We start from the raw sequence: 18,052 nt of genomic DNA, 5'->3' as shown, positions 1-18,052 counted from the left end.
AAACATGAATTGCAGACTAACTCCCTGTGTAAAATTACATGTATGTATTTGTAAACCTTTAAATCCCTATGTTGGGCAACTGATTACTGGTCAGCTCTGATGAATGCTGACATCTGCACAGTTAAATGCAGAGATAAGTCTATGGTGCCTTGTGTAAGCAGATCCAGTTAGAAAATCCAGGAGAAGAATAATTTTACATAGGAAAAAAGGGGGAAATTATATGCTGCAAATTGTTTTATGTTGCCTAGTAAATGCTGTGTGTCCTACTGGACTTATCTGTTTTTTTTTGTAATATCAATTAGTGGGTCAAAAGCAAGATTAATTTCTATGGTTGAGTGCCTTTAATAATTGTAATTGTGTTTTAGAAGTGGCAACTTTAATAACCTTTGGTGAATATGGAGTGGTCTGCATCTGTTTACCTTCAAATTGGTTTCAACCAAGAGTATGTAAATGTATATAAGGTAAATTACTGCATCTGAGTTAATTCCACTCAAACTAGACTTATAATGTAATGGATCCATAAAAGAAACCGTAAACACATATGAACTTATAAAGGTATAACAACACCCATTTTGAAACTGTTTATTTAACATGCATAGTAAAATGCATTTTCATATACAGTGTTGGTTCAATTTCTACAAGACCTTTTAGACGTTGTTGCTGATTCAAAATCTAGACAATAAGGGGCAGATTTATCAAGAAATTTTGAATTCTAATTTTTGCGTTTTTTTATTGTCAAAACGGTTATTCAAATTCGGTTTTTTTTTTTTAAAATTCTAATTAGATTTTCGAGATTTATAATATTTTGGCCCTTTAAGAATTCAAATTAGACTATTTGCCACCTAAAACCTTCCAAATTGCTGTTTAAGTCAATGGGAGAGGTCCAGGGATCAATTGTGAGTTGTTTGCAGCCTTCCTGACAGTCGAGTTTTTTTTCTAAAAAAAAAAAAAAAGTCGAATTGAGTTTTATTAAATTCAAATCTAATGCGATTTGAATTTGATTAAAGTTTTCGGGTCAATTCTATTCATCCGAGTTTGGTCTAATTTCAAGTTCATGGGAGTTTTAAAGAACTCATATAAATTTGACCCTTGATAAATGTGCCTCTGAGGATATATCACCCATGTTCTATTTATTAAAACTGTATTTATTAAATGGGGAGTTATAACTTTCACCCACTGATAAATGCAATTCTAAAAATCCTATATGAATGACTAGAACATGGGAGAGTTTTTATATATTATAGGGGAACTATTGCGAAAATGAAATTTTAATATTCGTTTCAGCGTACTGAAATAAGAAACTTTCTAAATACAATAAATTAAAAATTCTGTACCGTTTCTAAAATAATAAAGTTTATCTTCACTGTTCATCTTTCAGCATCTGTTTCTCCTCATTCTCTCTTCATACAGGAGTTGGGTGTCCGATGAATGATCCAAAATATCTTATAGGGGAGCTCCTTTTGCCTACAAGATGTATTAGAGCTCACTCTATTAAAATCACCAGAAATCCTGTCTCTCTACATGCAGAATTTGTGCAAAAGACAGTTATTATGTTGGATTTTGTTTATACTGGTTCAGTTATTTGTGCTAGCTCCAATACTGTACATTTGCTAGGAATGGGACCCCCCCTATAAGATATATTGGATCATTCATCCGACACCCAACTGCTGCATGAATACAGAATGAAGAGAAACTGATACTGAGAGAGGAATAGTGAATATAAACTTGATTATTTCAGAAACAATGCATGAATTTTAATTGATTGTATTTAGAAAGTCTCTGTAAGGAAGCCTTACCCTGGTGGGTCTAGTGGGCAGCAGGGTTCACCGCCGCGTCCTCGGCATGGACGCCCGCTGCGCTGCTCCCTTCTCTCCTGTGCCAGGCTTTCTCTAAGGCGCGCGCACGTCCGTCTTTTAAAGGTGCAGTGCGCTGGCGTTTGACGTCAGCGCGCAATGGCGCCAAATTCATATAGTTTAAAAGGGGAATTTAGGTTTCAGCACACTGCCCGTGGTTAGGTTCTATTTAGAAGTTCCTAGGTGCCTTGCTAAGTTTATTCATTTGATCCTCAAGTGGTTTGACCCTTGCCTGCCTGCTTACTACTCTGACTTCTCCAGCTCAAGACGGACAAAGGTTGGGTTCACAATTTCCACAATAGGGTATGGACCTACCTATCTGGGCCCTTGCTTAAGAAATGGGAGCAGCCCAGCAGGCGTCCGCGCTGAGGACGCGCCAGTGGACCCCGCTGCCCACTAGACCACCAGGGTAAGGCTTCCTTACAGTTTCTTACTTAAGTATGAGGAAGCTTATATTAAATTTTCATTTTCACGATAGTTCCCCTTTAAGCTCTAAACTCACATTTTGATAAATCTGTCTCTTTATGTCGCTCTAGATTTCATAATCTTCATCTTTTAAATACACGTCATAGATATTTTGATCCTTTTTTAATGTGAAGCTCTGCCATATCAAAGAATACTGATACAAAGGGTATGTATTTATATAACAAGGGTAGTTCCCTCATGTTTATCCAATTATGTTTTAGAGATTTTTAATTAAAATGAAGGGTCTGCCATTTATTCATAGCTTATTGTACTTAGAAGTCAAAAGAATATTGTTATTATTAATAATAATACCAATTCTCCACCAGTTCCAGAAACTGCCCATTTTCCCAACAGAAGAGTTCCATTTTCCCTACAGAAGAGTTCCAAAGACTTGCTGGAGATAAGAGAGTGCATTAAACTTCAAATAAAGTAGTAGACTCCTTGTTTTATATTCCTGTAAATTGCTCTACAACATACTGTAGATGTTTGCATAAAAAGTTGATTCAGACCCTTTAAAAACACAACTATCACAGTGAGGATGATGCAAACACTTGTGCACTTAGGGGCAAATTCACTAAAGCACGAAGTGGCTAACGCTAGCGCAAATTCGCCAGCATGATGTCATTTTGTTACTTCGCCGATTTACTAACGGGCGCTGGCGTAAATTCGCTAACGAAGTGGACCTACTCTAGCGCTACTTCGCACCCTTACGCCAGGCGAAGTTGAGCTATGGCGTTGGGGCGTAACTACGCTAATTCACTAACTTGCGCATTGTACTGAACGTTACCTCTTGCGCCAGACTTGCCTTCGCAACCTCAGACCAGGCAAAGTGCAATAGAGTAGATAGGGATTGCTTCAAAAAAAGTTGAAATTTCTTCTAAATCCCAAAGAACGCTGGCGTCTTTTCCTTTTTTAAGGGTGATAGGCTGAAAAAGATCGAAAAATTTTTTGGGGGTACCCTCCTTCCCCCCCTACATTTCCTAACATATGGCACCTAAACTATACAGTGGGCACAATGGGTGTAGGGCAAAATAACAACTCTATTTTATTTTATGAAGCTTTCCAAGGCTTGTGTAATGTATTTGCTGCTACATATATGTCCATTCAACTTTAACCTGGCGCCGTATGCAAATTAGGCATCGCTAGCGTAACTTCGCTTTGCTTGACGAATTAACGCTAGCGCAACTTCGCTACCGTTCGCCTCCCTGAGCGCAACTTTAGATTTTAGTGAATTAGTGTGGCGAAGCCTGCGCTAGCGCAACTTCGCAGGTTAGTGAATTTGCCCCTTAGAGTGTTATATACCACTTTGATTTTGAGTGTGACATTGCAGGAAGAATTCACAATTTAGGAATCTATTCCATTGCAACCAATCGGCAACTATAGTAAATAAATGTATAGTAAGTAAAAGTTGGTATAGTAATGTGAAGAGCTGTTTAATTAGCTTTCCCTGCATAAAGAAACCTATAAAATATCAACATCATATTGTCCTCTCTCTACTTTCCTTGTTACTATTAGGTTTATGTGGGATTGTGTAAAATGTTGTTGCCATTTTAATCTACTGTTCTACAAAGATCTGTAGTTGAATCGTTTAGCTTTTAAGAATGTACATTGGTTTAGAACTCACATTAAACAGTGGAATTATAGAATAACCCAAGTGGGAGAAGGAAAGTGTAAAACTGGAGTACTGCATATATTTATATATTTTATTATGATATTACCTTTATTTGTAATTGAGATCTGACACTCCTATGTCAACATCATAATATATCAGTGCTTGCAAGTGAAAAATACATATATTGGTTGCTCCCTTTCTGAGACTGTTAACATGGTAAATGATGAGAAAACATGGTTCCATTGTTTTCTTCGGGTTAGAAGGACAGAAGCACTGCTTGTTTTATTGTAGAATATTGTGAATCCCTGGTTCTGTTGAATAAGGGGAAAAACACTGGTTACCATTAAGAACTTTGCTTTTTTTTATGTAGGGTTTCATCTAAAAATAACTTCCCCTAATATATAATCTGCAGTAATCTAAGTAAGAGCCAACCCAGATACTGTTCCCATTGTCTGTGGCCCTGATAATATGTAGGTAGGCCACGCTTGTACAGTATATGTTCTTACTGGTGGGTGGAGGCAAGTAACAAGGGCAGTGTACCAAAAAGGTAAGCACCAGGAATTATCAGACTGGATTTCATGGATAAGGATACTGCATTGATGCAAATTCAGTATGTCTGCATTAGGCAATACTATTGTTACATCATAAAATGTTCCAACTTTTCCTTTCAAGTGTCTGAAAGCAAGAAATCAAAAGCTAGTATACATTGTCACTCTGCATTGGGTGAAATAAAAGGAAATAAAGTGAAGGGTGCATTAGAACTTGCAATCATTTCTTGCAAATACTTGCTAAATTATACAGAATTTTGTACACAATGGCATAAGTAGATGATACTGGGTCCCTCCCCAGCAAAAGGCCCCCAAAACTTTAGGGTCTGGCTGCAACCACATATAGTTATACCGCTGCATGTACAGATTTTTTTCTTTTTTCGTATCCTAGCAAGCAATATGGTTTTCGTTAGAGGAGAACCAAAATGTAATATAGCTAATGCATTATTGTATGTAAATAAACTAATTAAACTTCATGAAAGCTTAGTCTCTTAAAGTTCAGTAATTATATAATGCTTATCTTGCTCTCATTTCGATCCTCAAGTACTCTGGCAAATGAAAGTACACAAGGTAAAAATGGCTTTCTGTAAACATATTAATCCTCAGAAAGTCAGCCCCAAGAAGTGTATCTCTAGCATATGATTATGAGTAAATCTTTTTCCTATGTGTGCTTTGGATAAGCTACAAATCCATGCAGTTAATCTAAAGCAGTCAGTGAGAAGAGTACGGGCATTCCTTCTTGGCAGATAAATATCAAGGTACTTTTTGCTGTGTAGAGAAAATAAAAATGTGCCTTTCCATATCGATTTTCCTGAGCAAATCTAAAAGTCATAAACATTTTGTCAGTGTGGTCTGTTAATTTACCTTTCAATGTGATTTATATTCCATTGTGAGCTATTTAAAATGTTCCCTGGATTGTAAGATCCAGTTTGTACAAACAACATTACAAATGTTTCAATCCAAGCAAATATAATATGCAAAAAAAAAACAAACACACATAAGCATTGCTTGCTGTCACCATTTAAACTTCTGTTTGAAAGGCATTACTGCCTACCAATTAACCCACCTTACAATGGCTTAATGTGCACTAGATGAATCAGGTTTATTTTCTATCTTAAGTTTGAACGATACTTTTCCTTCATAGGGATCATGTGGGTTGTCTGAAGTGATGCCATGTCCAGAAACTTTACAGACTACACTCAGTTCTTTGTTCACTGGTGGATTAAGTAATTTCACCGCTACCAAAGGATTGGTGTAATTTGGCTGGGAAACAAAATTATTCAGTTAACAAGCTGTTACCAAGCAAACAGGGACAATTAGGATGTTTTATTAAGTATAAATGTATAACAGGAATTACCTGCATTTTCTTTCCACAGTATGGGAAGTATTGAAAACCAATTGTCCCAAAAGTGTCATTGCCTGGATAATACTGTACATCTCCAAGATCTCCACTCTGCACAAAAAGTGTGAAAACATTTATGGAAAAAACTCTAATATAAAAACTTCAATCAAATAAAAATGCGCAAATAAACGAGTGCATTGAATTTCTATTCTATTCATAATTTTTTCCCAACTCTGCAAAAATGCTGCCAAGTTTTTACATTAGAGTTTATGAGGGTTATTTGTTAAACTCCGAAAAATTTGTGTTGTTTTTTTTGTTTTTTTACTATAAAATCTGAATTTTTAGTGGGAAAAAAAAACACGATTTCTTGGGGGGTTTATTATACCGAGGATGAAAAAAATCAGAATCCAAAAATCCGGCATCTCAGAACTACTGAGGTTGCATATAAGTCAATGGGAGAAGTCGTGAAGGAAATTTTTGGAAAAATTTATTGATAAATAAGGGGAAAAACCCATGCGGATGTGGTCAGAGTATTTTTCAGAAAATAATGAGATGAATTCAGATTTTGATAAATGAGCCTCCCCATGATACTGGGTCATAATTCGGAACTTGTACAAACCTCAGCTGAACAGTTCACACGTGGAACGGTCTTGTTGCCTGGAACAAAATTTATTATCTGAAATTAAAGAAGCACATATTGAGCTCTTTCTGCTAAAGTGTTAAAGGCAAAATAAATACTAAAAATTAGACCATGAGATAGAAAAATAGATGCTAAAACTGCAGTGGTGTTTTTTCCTTGCCAAGCTTTGTATTATTAACATGGCGCACTTGAAGAACAATGCGTCCAATCATGAACCAACCAATATCCATGCTACACAGATCTGTTAGTATCCGGTTAGCATACCCTAATATTGTAGAACATTTCATTCATGTTTCATAAGATTTTATTTATTTATACAATGATTTTATTCATTTATTAAATGATTTAATTTTTCTCTGTAATAAAACAACAGTTGGATGGTAACTAAGCTGCATGAATAACTAGTGGAAAAACAATCCTATTGGGTTTATTTTATGTTTAAATTTTTTTAGCAGACAAACATTTGCATATCTTAAGTAAGAAAGGAAATTCTTGTGTTATGAGTGGATAAAACCTGAAGGGAGTTTATTTTTGCGTGCCCAAGGATGAGGTGCACTGGAATAGTTTTTTTGGCATTTTAAATACTGTAAACAAAATTATGAAGTGGCATCATCTTTAGTTTCTACCACAATTAATGTCTAGCCATAAAATTGTCCCTATTTTTACTACTTTGTGTGAAGAGCCTGGAAATGAAACCATACCTTCTACAGCTTGCCTAACCGTACATCAGACTTTTTACATATGTTTGGCTTAAAGAAAGACTGTAAGGGTTTCCAGGAATGTTACATAGTTACATAGTTAAATGCGGTTGAAAAAAGATAAAGTCCATCAAGTTCAACCCCCCCCAAAAAAACCCAGCATCCATACACACACCCCTCCCTACTTTCACATAATTTATATATACCCATACCTATACTAACTATAGAGTTTAGTATCACAACAGCCTTTGATATTAGTTTGAAATCAGACCTAACTGGACTGGTCGCATTATATAGAGTTTCCAGTGCTGAAGCTACCATATACTGATGGGATGAGTAGGGTCGAGAGCGACTAAAAATAACACATTTTTATGTACTAACCATAAAGAGCATTGATGGTAAGCAAGTCTTTTGTAATGTATAATATTACTCATTATAATTATAAAGGTCTGCTTACAAAATAAGTGATTAATACTTACTCTGTTCATCTTTATAAAAAGACATGGTGTTCCAGATTTATAGCCAAATGTGTGATCATGTTCCCAAGAGCAATTTCCCAGCATATCTGTGGTAAACTGGCAGGACTTTGTATTCTCCTTTTTATGGGCACATGAGATTCTTGTACTGTCTGAGCAGTTTGCGTTCATCTTTTCTTGAACTGATTTGTTGTACACTATATCATTGAAAAAAAAGATGAAAATGAAATTCACTGGGGGTTTGCCCCATACAAAGCATACAATAACCAGGTGTGTGTGTACTCAAATTCATTGCATTAAAACTTTTTTTGGTGGCTGTTGCCCAGCTGTGCTCACTCCAAATTTCATTTATTAAACGTTTTTTTCATTTTGAGGATTATTTTGTTCTTATGTAAGAACACAATTGATATGTAGGATATATTTTCTCTTAAACGTTATTAAATGTAATTATGTACTTACCCGAGAGAAAGTCACACAGGCTGGTTACAAGTGGGAGGTATGTTGAGTTGTCAGCCATGTTGTAAAAGAGTTCAATAACTTCATCGCCATACGGATCTGGTCTCATTGACACACCTGTCAAGTCATATACAAGTTGTAGTAAGTATTACATTTGTTTTTAAAGTGTCAATATATACTGCAGCTCTGTACATAATGGTACTGAACAACAGTCAACAGAATGGAATATCATTAATATAATCTATTTTTTTTTTGCTTTGTCTTCTACCAAATAAATTTTTTAATACACTCCAAAAGTGTCCTTATTAAACTAGCTTTATTTAAGAACAAAGCATTGCTAAGATTACTGACCATTTATCTAACTGTTCAATAATATTTCACACTTAAGCAACTTCTTTATAATCAGTCCCACTGCTGTTCAAATTCATGCATGTAGCAGAATAATGGTTTATCATACTACGTTTGATGGAAAGTTCTATATTAAAATGATATATATCCAAAAATTCTTACTAAAAAATCTATTGCGTGCTTGTACAGACATTTGGCAGGGTTAAAATTACTAAATGTTTTCATGTTTTATTGAGCAGTGCACACAAAATCAAACCATCTTGCATTGTTTTAGTATTAAAAAAACAAAGGAGGTATTGCATTGGTTTATAAAATAAAAATAATGACATATCTGAATGTTCCTGCTCCCTGTATTTATGATATTCACTTATTTGTCTACAGAAGATACAGAACACTTTGTATACAGCTAATGGCACAACCATAACCTCCCATGTCTCATCCTTATGGAAAATACCTAAAACCACTGATACATGGGGTTCATGCCCCTCAAAAAATGAGCACTGGTGTGTTTTCAAGTCCATAAGCTCACGTGATAGCCGTATGAGGTGATTTCCATTAAATTCAATGTGAAGAGGCAAGGGTGTTTTTGGTGTTTTCCTTGCTTAAAGTTTAAAGTCAACATTGCTTGTGTTGGTATGCATTGTTCAGCTTAATACAAATAAGTCATTTTATTTCATTACCTATTGTTCTACCTGCAGAAAATTTTAACAAAGTTTTGTGTCCAAGGTTGCTATTTTTTATTTAAGGCGACATGCTGTAATACCACCGAAGTAGGTTTGTTTCCTTGAGGCTAAACTTTATTGTGCTTTTTCTTCTTTAGTTTTTGCACTGACCTTGAACATGTTTGTAGATTGTGATCATATCTTCTTACAGCCACTTTGCTAAAGTAAATGCACCATCTGAAAACCTTTCCTCCTAACATAATCCATCCAATGTTTATTTATGATGGCTTTCTGAACTCCCTCCAGATCTATTTAGGTTTAACAGAGCTAAAAAGTGTTCTTTGCAGAAGTTATATAGTATTGTCAACATATACGGGAAGAGGGAGAGAGATAAAAAAATCTCAAAGCAGTATTAACTACAAGATCCTTTAATTAGGCAATGGAAACAACATGAATGTATATACGATTTTCATTCCAACCCATGTAGATCAAAATACAGACTTAAAGATGATTAAGCGGTATATTTCCAAAAAGCTAACATTGATTACTGCTCTGACTCAGATCTACCAATTGTTCCAACACAGGATGAATATTTTTGTTAATTCCACCACATTAACTAGCATTGAATACATTTTTGAAGGTTTAATATTCAGAACATATAAAAATTGTTCTCAGAGAATTCAACTTTATTCTGATGAACTGACACATTGATGTGCTATTATAAATTTAAGACACTTTCCTGAACATTAAGGGGTTATTTATCAAGGTCAAGTTTTAGAGTTTTGAGAGGTTTTTTATATGAGCTCACAACTCAATATGTTTTCAAATTTATGAAAAAAACTTGAATGTAAAAAAACTTGAGTAGTCGAATCAATCGAGTTTTTGGTAACAAAAACAAAAAAAATCTGGAATTGAGTTTAACAGCAAAATCCACCAAAAAAACCTCGAACATCATGAAGGCTACAAACATCTTCAAATGGTTCAAGGGACCCCTGCCATTGAATGTGATAAAATTCCCCAGTTTTATTAAATCTGCCCTTAAATTCAGATGAACACCCTCTTTTAAGCATAAAGGCTATTTACCTGGCGATTTCAGTTGATCCTGATAATCTGGAACATACGGGCTCATAGTATTCATCAGGGAATATATAGATAGTGCAAAGATTCCAATCATAATAACATAGAATGCGGCATAGTATAGACTGATGTACACTATAGAAAAATAAAAAAGGCACATTTATTGCAACTAAATCTGAGCATTTATTTCACTAATGACATTGTCCATAAAGTTTCTAGTAGCCTAAAGATATATTGATGCAGATTAAGGAATGACCCCTTATCCAGAAAACCAAAGACCCCAGGTAATTAATGTAACAGATCTCATACAACAACCCATTAAGAAACAGAAACATTTTATCTCAGCTATATTACAGGTTCTGTTTTTTTTCGAGGTTCCAAACAATAATATGAAATTCCAAAATATTACATTGCCCTACCCCACTTGGCAAATGTTCTTCCCATAAACTCTGAAGTATCTGGATTCCACACAAAGCGTCCAAAGTTTTCCATGCGTTGGCTGCAAGTCTTTTTTTCATTGAATGTTGCCATTTTTCTCCAGCAAGTTAGAACCCTTTTTACAGAATGACACAGTCCAAGCAGCCTCTAATGAAATCTGTACTCTCTTATATACAGTTTCTGAAGGTTGTTTTGATGACATTGAATTCTACCATCAAATCAGAACAAATACTTCTTCTTTATTAGCACAGCACCCCTCCTCCCCCATGCACTCTTTAAAACATTTCAACATTTCAGATTTGTGGATATCACATGCCCTTAAGTCTCCATTAAGTAGCCTTACACATATTCTACGTCTATGGGGCAGCTTCTGTGTACGCCGTGATTATTATATTTACTTTGATAAGGATGTACCTGAACAGGTATAAACTCATTGCCACTGTAATTGCAATTCCATGCTGCAGCCCTGCTATTGAGTTGTATGATTCAAGACAAAAGGAAAGTGGAAACTCATTCTAAGGAATAAAATACAGTAAACAAAGATTCATTAATATCTTTGTTTATGTGGTCTAAAAACTCAAGATATTTGGCCCACCTGTTGGGTCCTGCCACCTGCCCACAAGCCAGCCATCCCCAGCTGCTCCCTGTACTGCTGCCGTGTTCCACTGTGAAACGCACAGCCATCTTTAATTTTAAGTAGCAGAGTGGGAGTGGCTTTGCTCCCGCAACTATCTTTTATTTATTTCTGTACCTTAGCGTTCAAGTTATTCTGCAGGAAGAATAATCAAACTTTCATGTGTTTGCAGCACACCCACGTTTTCATGGTGGCCTTATGCCTTTAAAAAATTGGTGTTGGTCTGGTGAACCACATGAATGGAAGTATCCAGTCTGTAAAACCAGTGTCTTGGTCAGGAAACACTTTCCCACAAAAATGCAACCATGCAGGGAGGTGCCAAACTCTGAACAGTACAGCCAGAAGTAAATAGGAGCAGCATGTTGGATTTACCTTGGTATTGGGGCCTGAACATTTTATGATCATAACTTTGTTACTTTTTTTTTAAAAGATCTATGCACGTGCACAGGGAATGTGCCTTGATCAATCTCCCTTCTTTTTATTCTTGCGTAAAGCATATAATATAAAGCTATTCAGTTATAAAAACAACTAATTATTTAAACATATGAAACATGCTTGCAGCTGTACAGATGAAATATCAGTAGCTTAAAAAGTCTAAATTGCGGTGTATTCCTATAACAGGATTTACAACTATACACAAATCCCTTTGATCTAAAAAAGGCTGAGAACGATAATCTTGGCTTTATAGGATCAACACACTCATTGCCTACTTGGAACTATTTAGGGTAATGGAATATCCTATTAAATTTTCCTAGCTGTTAGTGAGTCTTATTTTAAAGCATTGCATCTAGCAAAAAGCATACAGCTGTGGAGTTGATGCTAACCCATCTATAGTTATGAATTTATATTTACAGTGTAGTGACAAACAGATTCCAGAAAATAGTCTTCACAAAGATTTTAAATGTTGTAAAATGAAATGCAATTTGACTTGACACAATATCAATATATCCACACTCGGGATTTGCTGCTCTTTGACCCCGTTAGTGACAAAATGCAGTGCATTTGCCAAATTATGCCTGACACTATTAACCCTTGCTATTTTCATAGCTTCATCTAATATCTCCTTAGGAGCCCTCATCCCCTACATCTTAGATACAGTAATTTGTTGAGTGCACATAACAAAGCAAATTTGTTTGCAGTGGCAGCGGAGCATCCTGACGGATTCCAACATTTTGTTACGCATTGCAATCTATGTGGATCATAACACATTGGTACTATTCTATTCCATGTTATTTGGAACAAGGAATAAAAGCTGGAATAAAATAGTACTACGAATTTGGAAAAGAATAGTACTATGGGACAACCATTATTACTGCTCAACCACTTTCAATGGCACTATTAGTGCTGGTAGACACTGAATTGGATGTCCTCTAAAGCTTTTTTTAACTCTCTGATAATAAAAATTTGTAAGAGAAAAGTGTTAGCAATTTATTTATTTATACTATGGATAATCTATGCATTGTGTGAACAATATGAAGAGCTTCTTTAGATACGGATTTAACACACTGGTATGGTTGACCTAGGACAGAGACCATCTCTGCTATTGTATAGTCTAACTCATTTGCAGCAGTTGAAGTTTTAGTAGAAGTTCCAGTGTTCATCTGTGATCACAGGTCTGGACATCTGATAGACACCCGCTTTAAGCAAAGACTTATTAAGGAAGCTGGTTTAAATAGGAGAATTATAGACACAAATGTGTGCAAACTTTGTGCACAGCAGCCGCAACCAGGTTTTCATGGTTGTGAAACTAAAAGTATGCAAAGTGTTGTAGAAATGCATGTGTTGCACCTGCCTTGCTGAATGACAGTACCTCTGAGCACTGCTCAACACAGACACATCTTAAGCATCAGTAAAGGAAATGCCCTTCTGGCCAACTATGCACTAAATTTTGCCTTTAGGCCTGCAGCCATCCAAGACCTGTTAATCCTTAAACTCTTGGTGGCCATTAAACAGAACAGAAACAGCAGGAATAGGATAGTAGCATTTAAGGTTTGGAGGAATACTTGGTCAATAACTAAACAGAGTCGCCGAAGACTGGAGGAGGGAGATGATGTTAGTTATTATAGGAATCGGATCTATTCTCCTTAAATCTATATCCAGAAAGCTCAGAATGACTTTTAAAAATTATTTAATTTTCTCTGTAATCATAAAACAGCACATTGTATTGATCTTAACTAATTTATAATAATCCTTATTGGAGGTAGAATAATCCTATTGGGTTTACTTAATGCTTAAAGAGATACTGTCATGGGAAAAACATTTTTTTCCAAAATGAATCAGTTAATAGAGCTGCTCCAGCAGAATTCTGCACTGAAATCCATTTCTCAAACGCGCAAACAGATTTTTTTATATTCAACTTTGAAATCTGACATGGGGCTAGACATTTTCTCAACTTCCCAGCTGCCCCTGGTCATGTGACTTGTGCCTGCACTTTAGGAGAGAAATGCTTTCTGGCAGGCTGCTGTTTTTCCTTCTCAATGTAACTGAATGTGTCTCAGTGGGACATGGGTTTTTACCATTGAGTGCTGTTCTTAGATCTACGAGGCAGCTGTTATCTTGTGTTAGGGAGCTGTTATCTGGTTACCTTCCTATTGTTCTTTTGTTTGGCTGCTGGGGGGAAAAGGGAGGGGGTGATATCACTCCAACTTGCAGTACAGAAGTAAAGAGTGATTGAAGAGCACAAGTCACATGACGGGGTAACTGGGAAATTGACAAAATGTCTAGCCCCTTGTCAGATTTCAAAATTGAATTTGAGAAATGGATTTCAGTACAGAATTCTGCTGGAGCAGCACTATTAATGGATTAATTTTGAAAAAAAAATTTTTCCCCATGACAGTATCCCTTTAAATGATTTTGCAGCAGACAAGATATGGAGATCCAAATTACAGAAAGACCCTTATCTGGAAAACCTCAGGTCCTTCAGGATAATAGGTCTCATACATGTAACATTTTTCTGACAGGTACCTAGTACAGATGCAGGTGGCAGTTTCTTAAGAGGAAAATGTGTGAGCTTTATGCAGAATCTATCAACCACAATAAGAATGTATGTGAAGATCCACCAAACATCCATTTCCATCAGTCCATTGACAATCAGGATTGGGATAAGACTGGAATAAACTAGTGAAAATTTCTATTGAGCACAAATTGTGCAGGCAGCAATAGTCAGCAATAGTCAGTTAACTCCCAAAACAAGGAAGACCACCAACATTAACAGGTCTATGGTTTACTTGAACCTAGAATTTCTAATAACTCAAGCATAATAGTGGCCACACTCTGAGTTGCATCCACTGCAATTGCATCTGATGGGTCAAAACAGACACAATTTATCTTGCATTTTGACTCATATTGGATGCAAGTTATTTCTAGTATCTTCAGAGTGGGGACTATGTTACTTCTTGAGCACGTATTAAAAACAATATTTGCATCAGGCTCCCTGAGTGCAAGTTTGGTTTGTTGATTTGATGCAACCTGTTGTGAATACCCAGGGACTACTGCCAGGTTCAGAATGGCAGTGTCTATGCAAAAGTGAAAGAGATCTACACTTAGGTAGTGATTATCAAATTTTTTAGCCAAGTGTAAAAAATTTATCGAGCAATTTGTCACGCTCATAGTTGCCCATAGTTTTCAGCGAAGCAAAAGCATCAGATTCACTCATCACTGCACTTAGGGGCATAATTATGAACATTGGAGACAAAGATAACCAGTGATGTTGCCCATAGCAACCAATGAATCGGATCTTTGTTTTTGTTTCCTAACTTGTAGGTGACTGTTTAAATGTAATTGCTGATGGTTGATATGGGCAACATCACCAGTGATCTTTGTCTCCAATGTTAATAAACAAACCCCTCAGAGTTCTCCACTAATAACATTTGCCTATGAAGATTTTCATTCATCCAGGTCATGATATAGAGTATACAGTAGAATTAAGTCTAAAGCAACTAGACTTTTTGAGTTTTCTTCATATTTGTAAATCTTGGAGGATCTATAGTATCTAAACGGGAAATGTTCAGGTGCTTTAGACTTAATTCTACTTGACACTGTACTGACACTGACAAGTTTTATAGCAATTTTTAATTTCAGCACAGATCGTTTACCAAATCAAATAAACGTGGTTCATTATCTTTAATAATTATCCAGGATCCATATGCCAGCCCAATGTTGTATATTCAGAACTGAACACAACTGATGGAAAATCTCATCATCTTTTAATAAAAGTCACTTTTAGCTTTAGGGGCGATCCTGGCCCCTCCGCTGCCTGCTGCTGCCCTCCCTCCCCCAGAAATTCGCTCTTAAAGTACCAGGAGCAGCATTTCTGCTGCCCCTGGTACCTAGTGGGGTGCTGCCGCCTGAGGCGACAGCCTCAACTCGCCTCATTGGCGAAGCACCCCTGTATAGCTTTAAAGTACCATTAAGAGGTTTATTTATTTATTTTTTGGTCCGGCTTTTTGGGGCAAAACTCAATGTTTTGTGGAAAAAAAAACCCCAACTTCTTTTAATTAAACCCCAATGCTGCAAAAAGTCAGAATTTGAAAATCTGCCATCTCAGACCTGTTGAGGTCCTGTATAAGTCAATGGGAGAGACACATATCCCAATTTGAAAAAAAAAGTGTTTTCTCTCGATTGTATTGGGGTTTTTCACAATCAGATTAAATCACGTTTTTTTATTAATAATTAAGTTAGGTTGAAGTTCAACCTTTCAACTCTATTTTAACCTGCCTAACTGCTAGCTGATCCAGAAGAAGGCAAATAAAACCCCATTTGAAGCCTTTCCAATTCGCCTCAGAGGGGAAAAAATTCCTTCCTGACTCCAAAATGTGGAACTAGTCCCTGGATCAACTTGTACTATGAGCTATCTTCCATAACCCTGTATTCCCTCACTTGCTCAAAAGCCATCCAACCCCTTTGTATCAGCTTGTACGACTGATTCAGAGAGAGAATTCCACAGCTTCGCATCTCACTGAAAAGAAAATTTAGAAACCTCCTTTCACAATGGGTGACCTTGCGTCAGCTGGAAAGACCTACTGGTAAAAAAAAATTTGAGAGATTATTATATGATCCTCTTATATATTTATACATAGTATTTACATAGTAAATTACAAATAAAAATCAAAACAATATCAAGTGGTGGTTATGTGTAATAAGCTGAGGTTTAAAACTGGGAAATCCTATATGACTTTCTATCAAGAAAATTAGGTTCATTAATGATCATTGATCAAATAATCGAACCGCAACTTTTGGTGCCAGCATATGTATAGTTGTAATGGGTATATTACTTCTCTCAAGATCGACACACACTATTTAGCAAAAGCTGATCTTTTTTTATTTTACTCTTTTAAAGTGGACCTGTTACCCAGACACAAGAAGCTGTATAATAAAAGCCCTTTTCAAATTAAACATGAAATCCAATTTGTATTTTGTATTAAAGCATTCATAGCTGTTGTACGCTCATTTAAAAATCTCAGCTGTCAATCAAATATTGTCTGCCCCTCCTCTGTGCCTTAGGGCAGGATAGAGGCGGGGCAGACAATTGCTTTCACTTTCCATTCAGCACTTCCTAGCTCTCCACACATTCCCCTGTTCTCTTCACTGTTTAATTGTGTAGCCAGGGCATGGGAATGGACATCAGGTCCCCCATTCTGGTGCACAAACAAGATTCTGAGCTGATGCAAGGCTTGCCTTAATAACAGTGTCCACAAAATGGCTCCTGCTTGCTTGCTATAATTATTAATTCCCAGACTGAAGGAAACACGATTCAAATAATTTTGAATCAGTACAATTAAAGTTCATTTTGCTTGACTTATATGATAAAATATAATTTTGAATAATTTTTTTTGGGTGACGGGTCCCCTTTAAGAATCAACAATTTTATAGTATTCTAAACTATTCTGTAAATGTACAAGGTGATATTCACATATAGTTAAATAGTTAAGTAGGGTTGAAAAAAGACCATCAAAAGTCCATCAACCCCTCCAAAAAAAACCCAGCATACATACCCACATACACTCACTGAAACTATATATATCAATATCTATATTAATTCTATATTTTAGTATCACTATAGCCTGAATATAATGCTTGTCTAAAAAATCTTCCAAGCCCCTTGGAAATCAGCCCTCACAGTGGCGGAACAACGGGGGGAGCAGGGGTGTGCGAGCGGGCCAGGGCCTGCACCCCCTCAGGGCCCCCCGGCAGTCCAGGTGCCAAAACAAATGCGGCTGTACGGAGGGGTGCTCGGCCTAGCTGCGCATCAGGCACCAGGGCCCGCCCCCCTCTAGGATCGCTTCTGGCCCTCACAACATCATCCGGCAGGGTATTCCACAGCTTCACTGTACTCACTGTGAAGAACCACCTATGCTGCTTCAAATAAAAGTTATTTTCCTCAAGTCTAAAGAGATGCACTCTCTCCAGCTCATTTATATCCTTTTTAAGGACCGTAGCCCAAAACTGCACGGCATACTCAAGGTGAGGCCTTACCAGGTACCTACAAAGAGGCAAAATTATGTTTTCAACCCTTGAGTTAATAATGCTCTTTTTATGCAAGACAGAACTGTATTTGCTTTAGTAGCCACAGAATAACACTGCCTGGAATTAGACAACTTGTTATCTACAAAAACCCCCTAGATCCTTCTCAACTAAGGAAACCCCCCAACACACTGCCATTTAGTGTATAACTTGCATTTATATTATTTCTGTCAAAGTGTATAACCTTACATTTATCAATATTTTCCAGTTTTCTAATCTAGTAAAATCACTCTGCAAAGTGGCAACATCCTGCATGGAACTTAAAGTTTTCAACAATTTAG

The 18,052-nt window shown here is 36.5% G+C and overlaps 1 protein-coding gene across 1 annotated transcript; it reads right to left on the bottom strand.

The window, feature by feature from the left end:
* Positions 1 to 4,007: 4,007 nt before the first annotated feature.
* Positions 4,008 to 10,761, bottom strand: atp4b.L (ATPase H+/K+ transporting subunit beta L homeolog). The gene is given in 8 exon segments (NM_001093835.2): positions 4,008 to 4,241; positions 5,545 to 5,741; positions 5,836 to 5,931; positions 6,440 to 6,496; positions 7,638 to 7,831; positions 8,094 to 8,207; positions 10,184 to 10,312; positions 10,597 to 10,761. Coding segments are annotated over 7 exon segments (888 nt in total). The 5' UTR covers positions 10,709 to 10,761; the 3' UTR covers positions 4,008 to 4,241; positions 5,545 to 5,555.
* Between the last annotated feature and the right edge of the window lie 7,291 nt (positions 10,762 to 18,052).

Source organism: Xenopus laevis, chromosome 2L (genome assembly GCF_017654675.1).
Source record: "Xenopus laevis strain J_2021 chromosome 2L, Xenopus_laevis_v10.1, whole genome shotgun sequence".
NCBI lineage: Eukaryota > Metazoa > Chordata > Amphibia > Anura > Pipidae > Xenopus > Xenopus laevis.
This window is presented reverse-complemented; position numbering and strand designations above follow the sequence as displayed.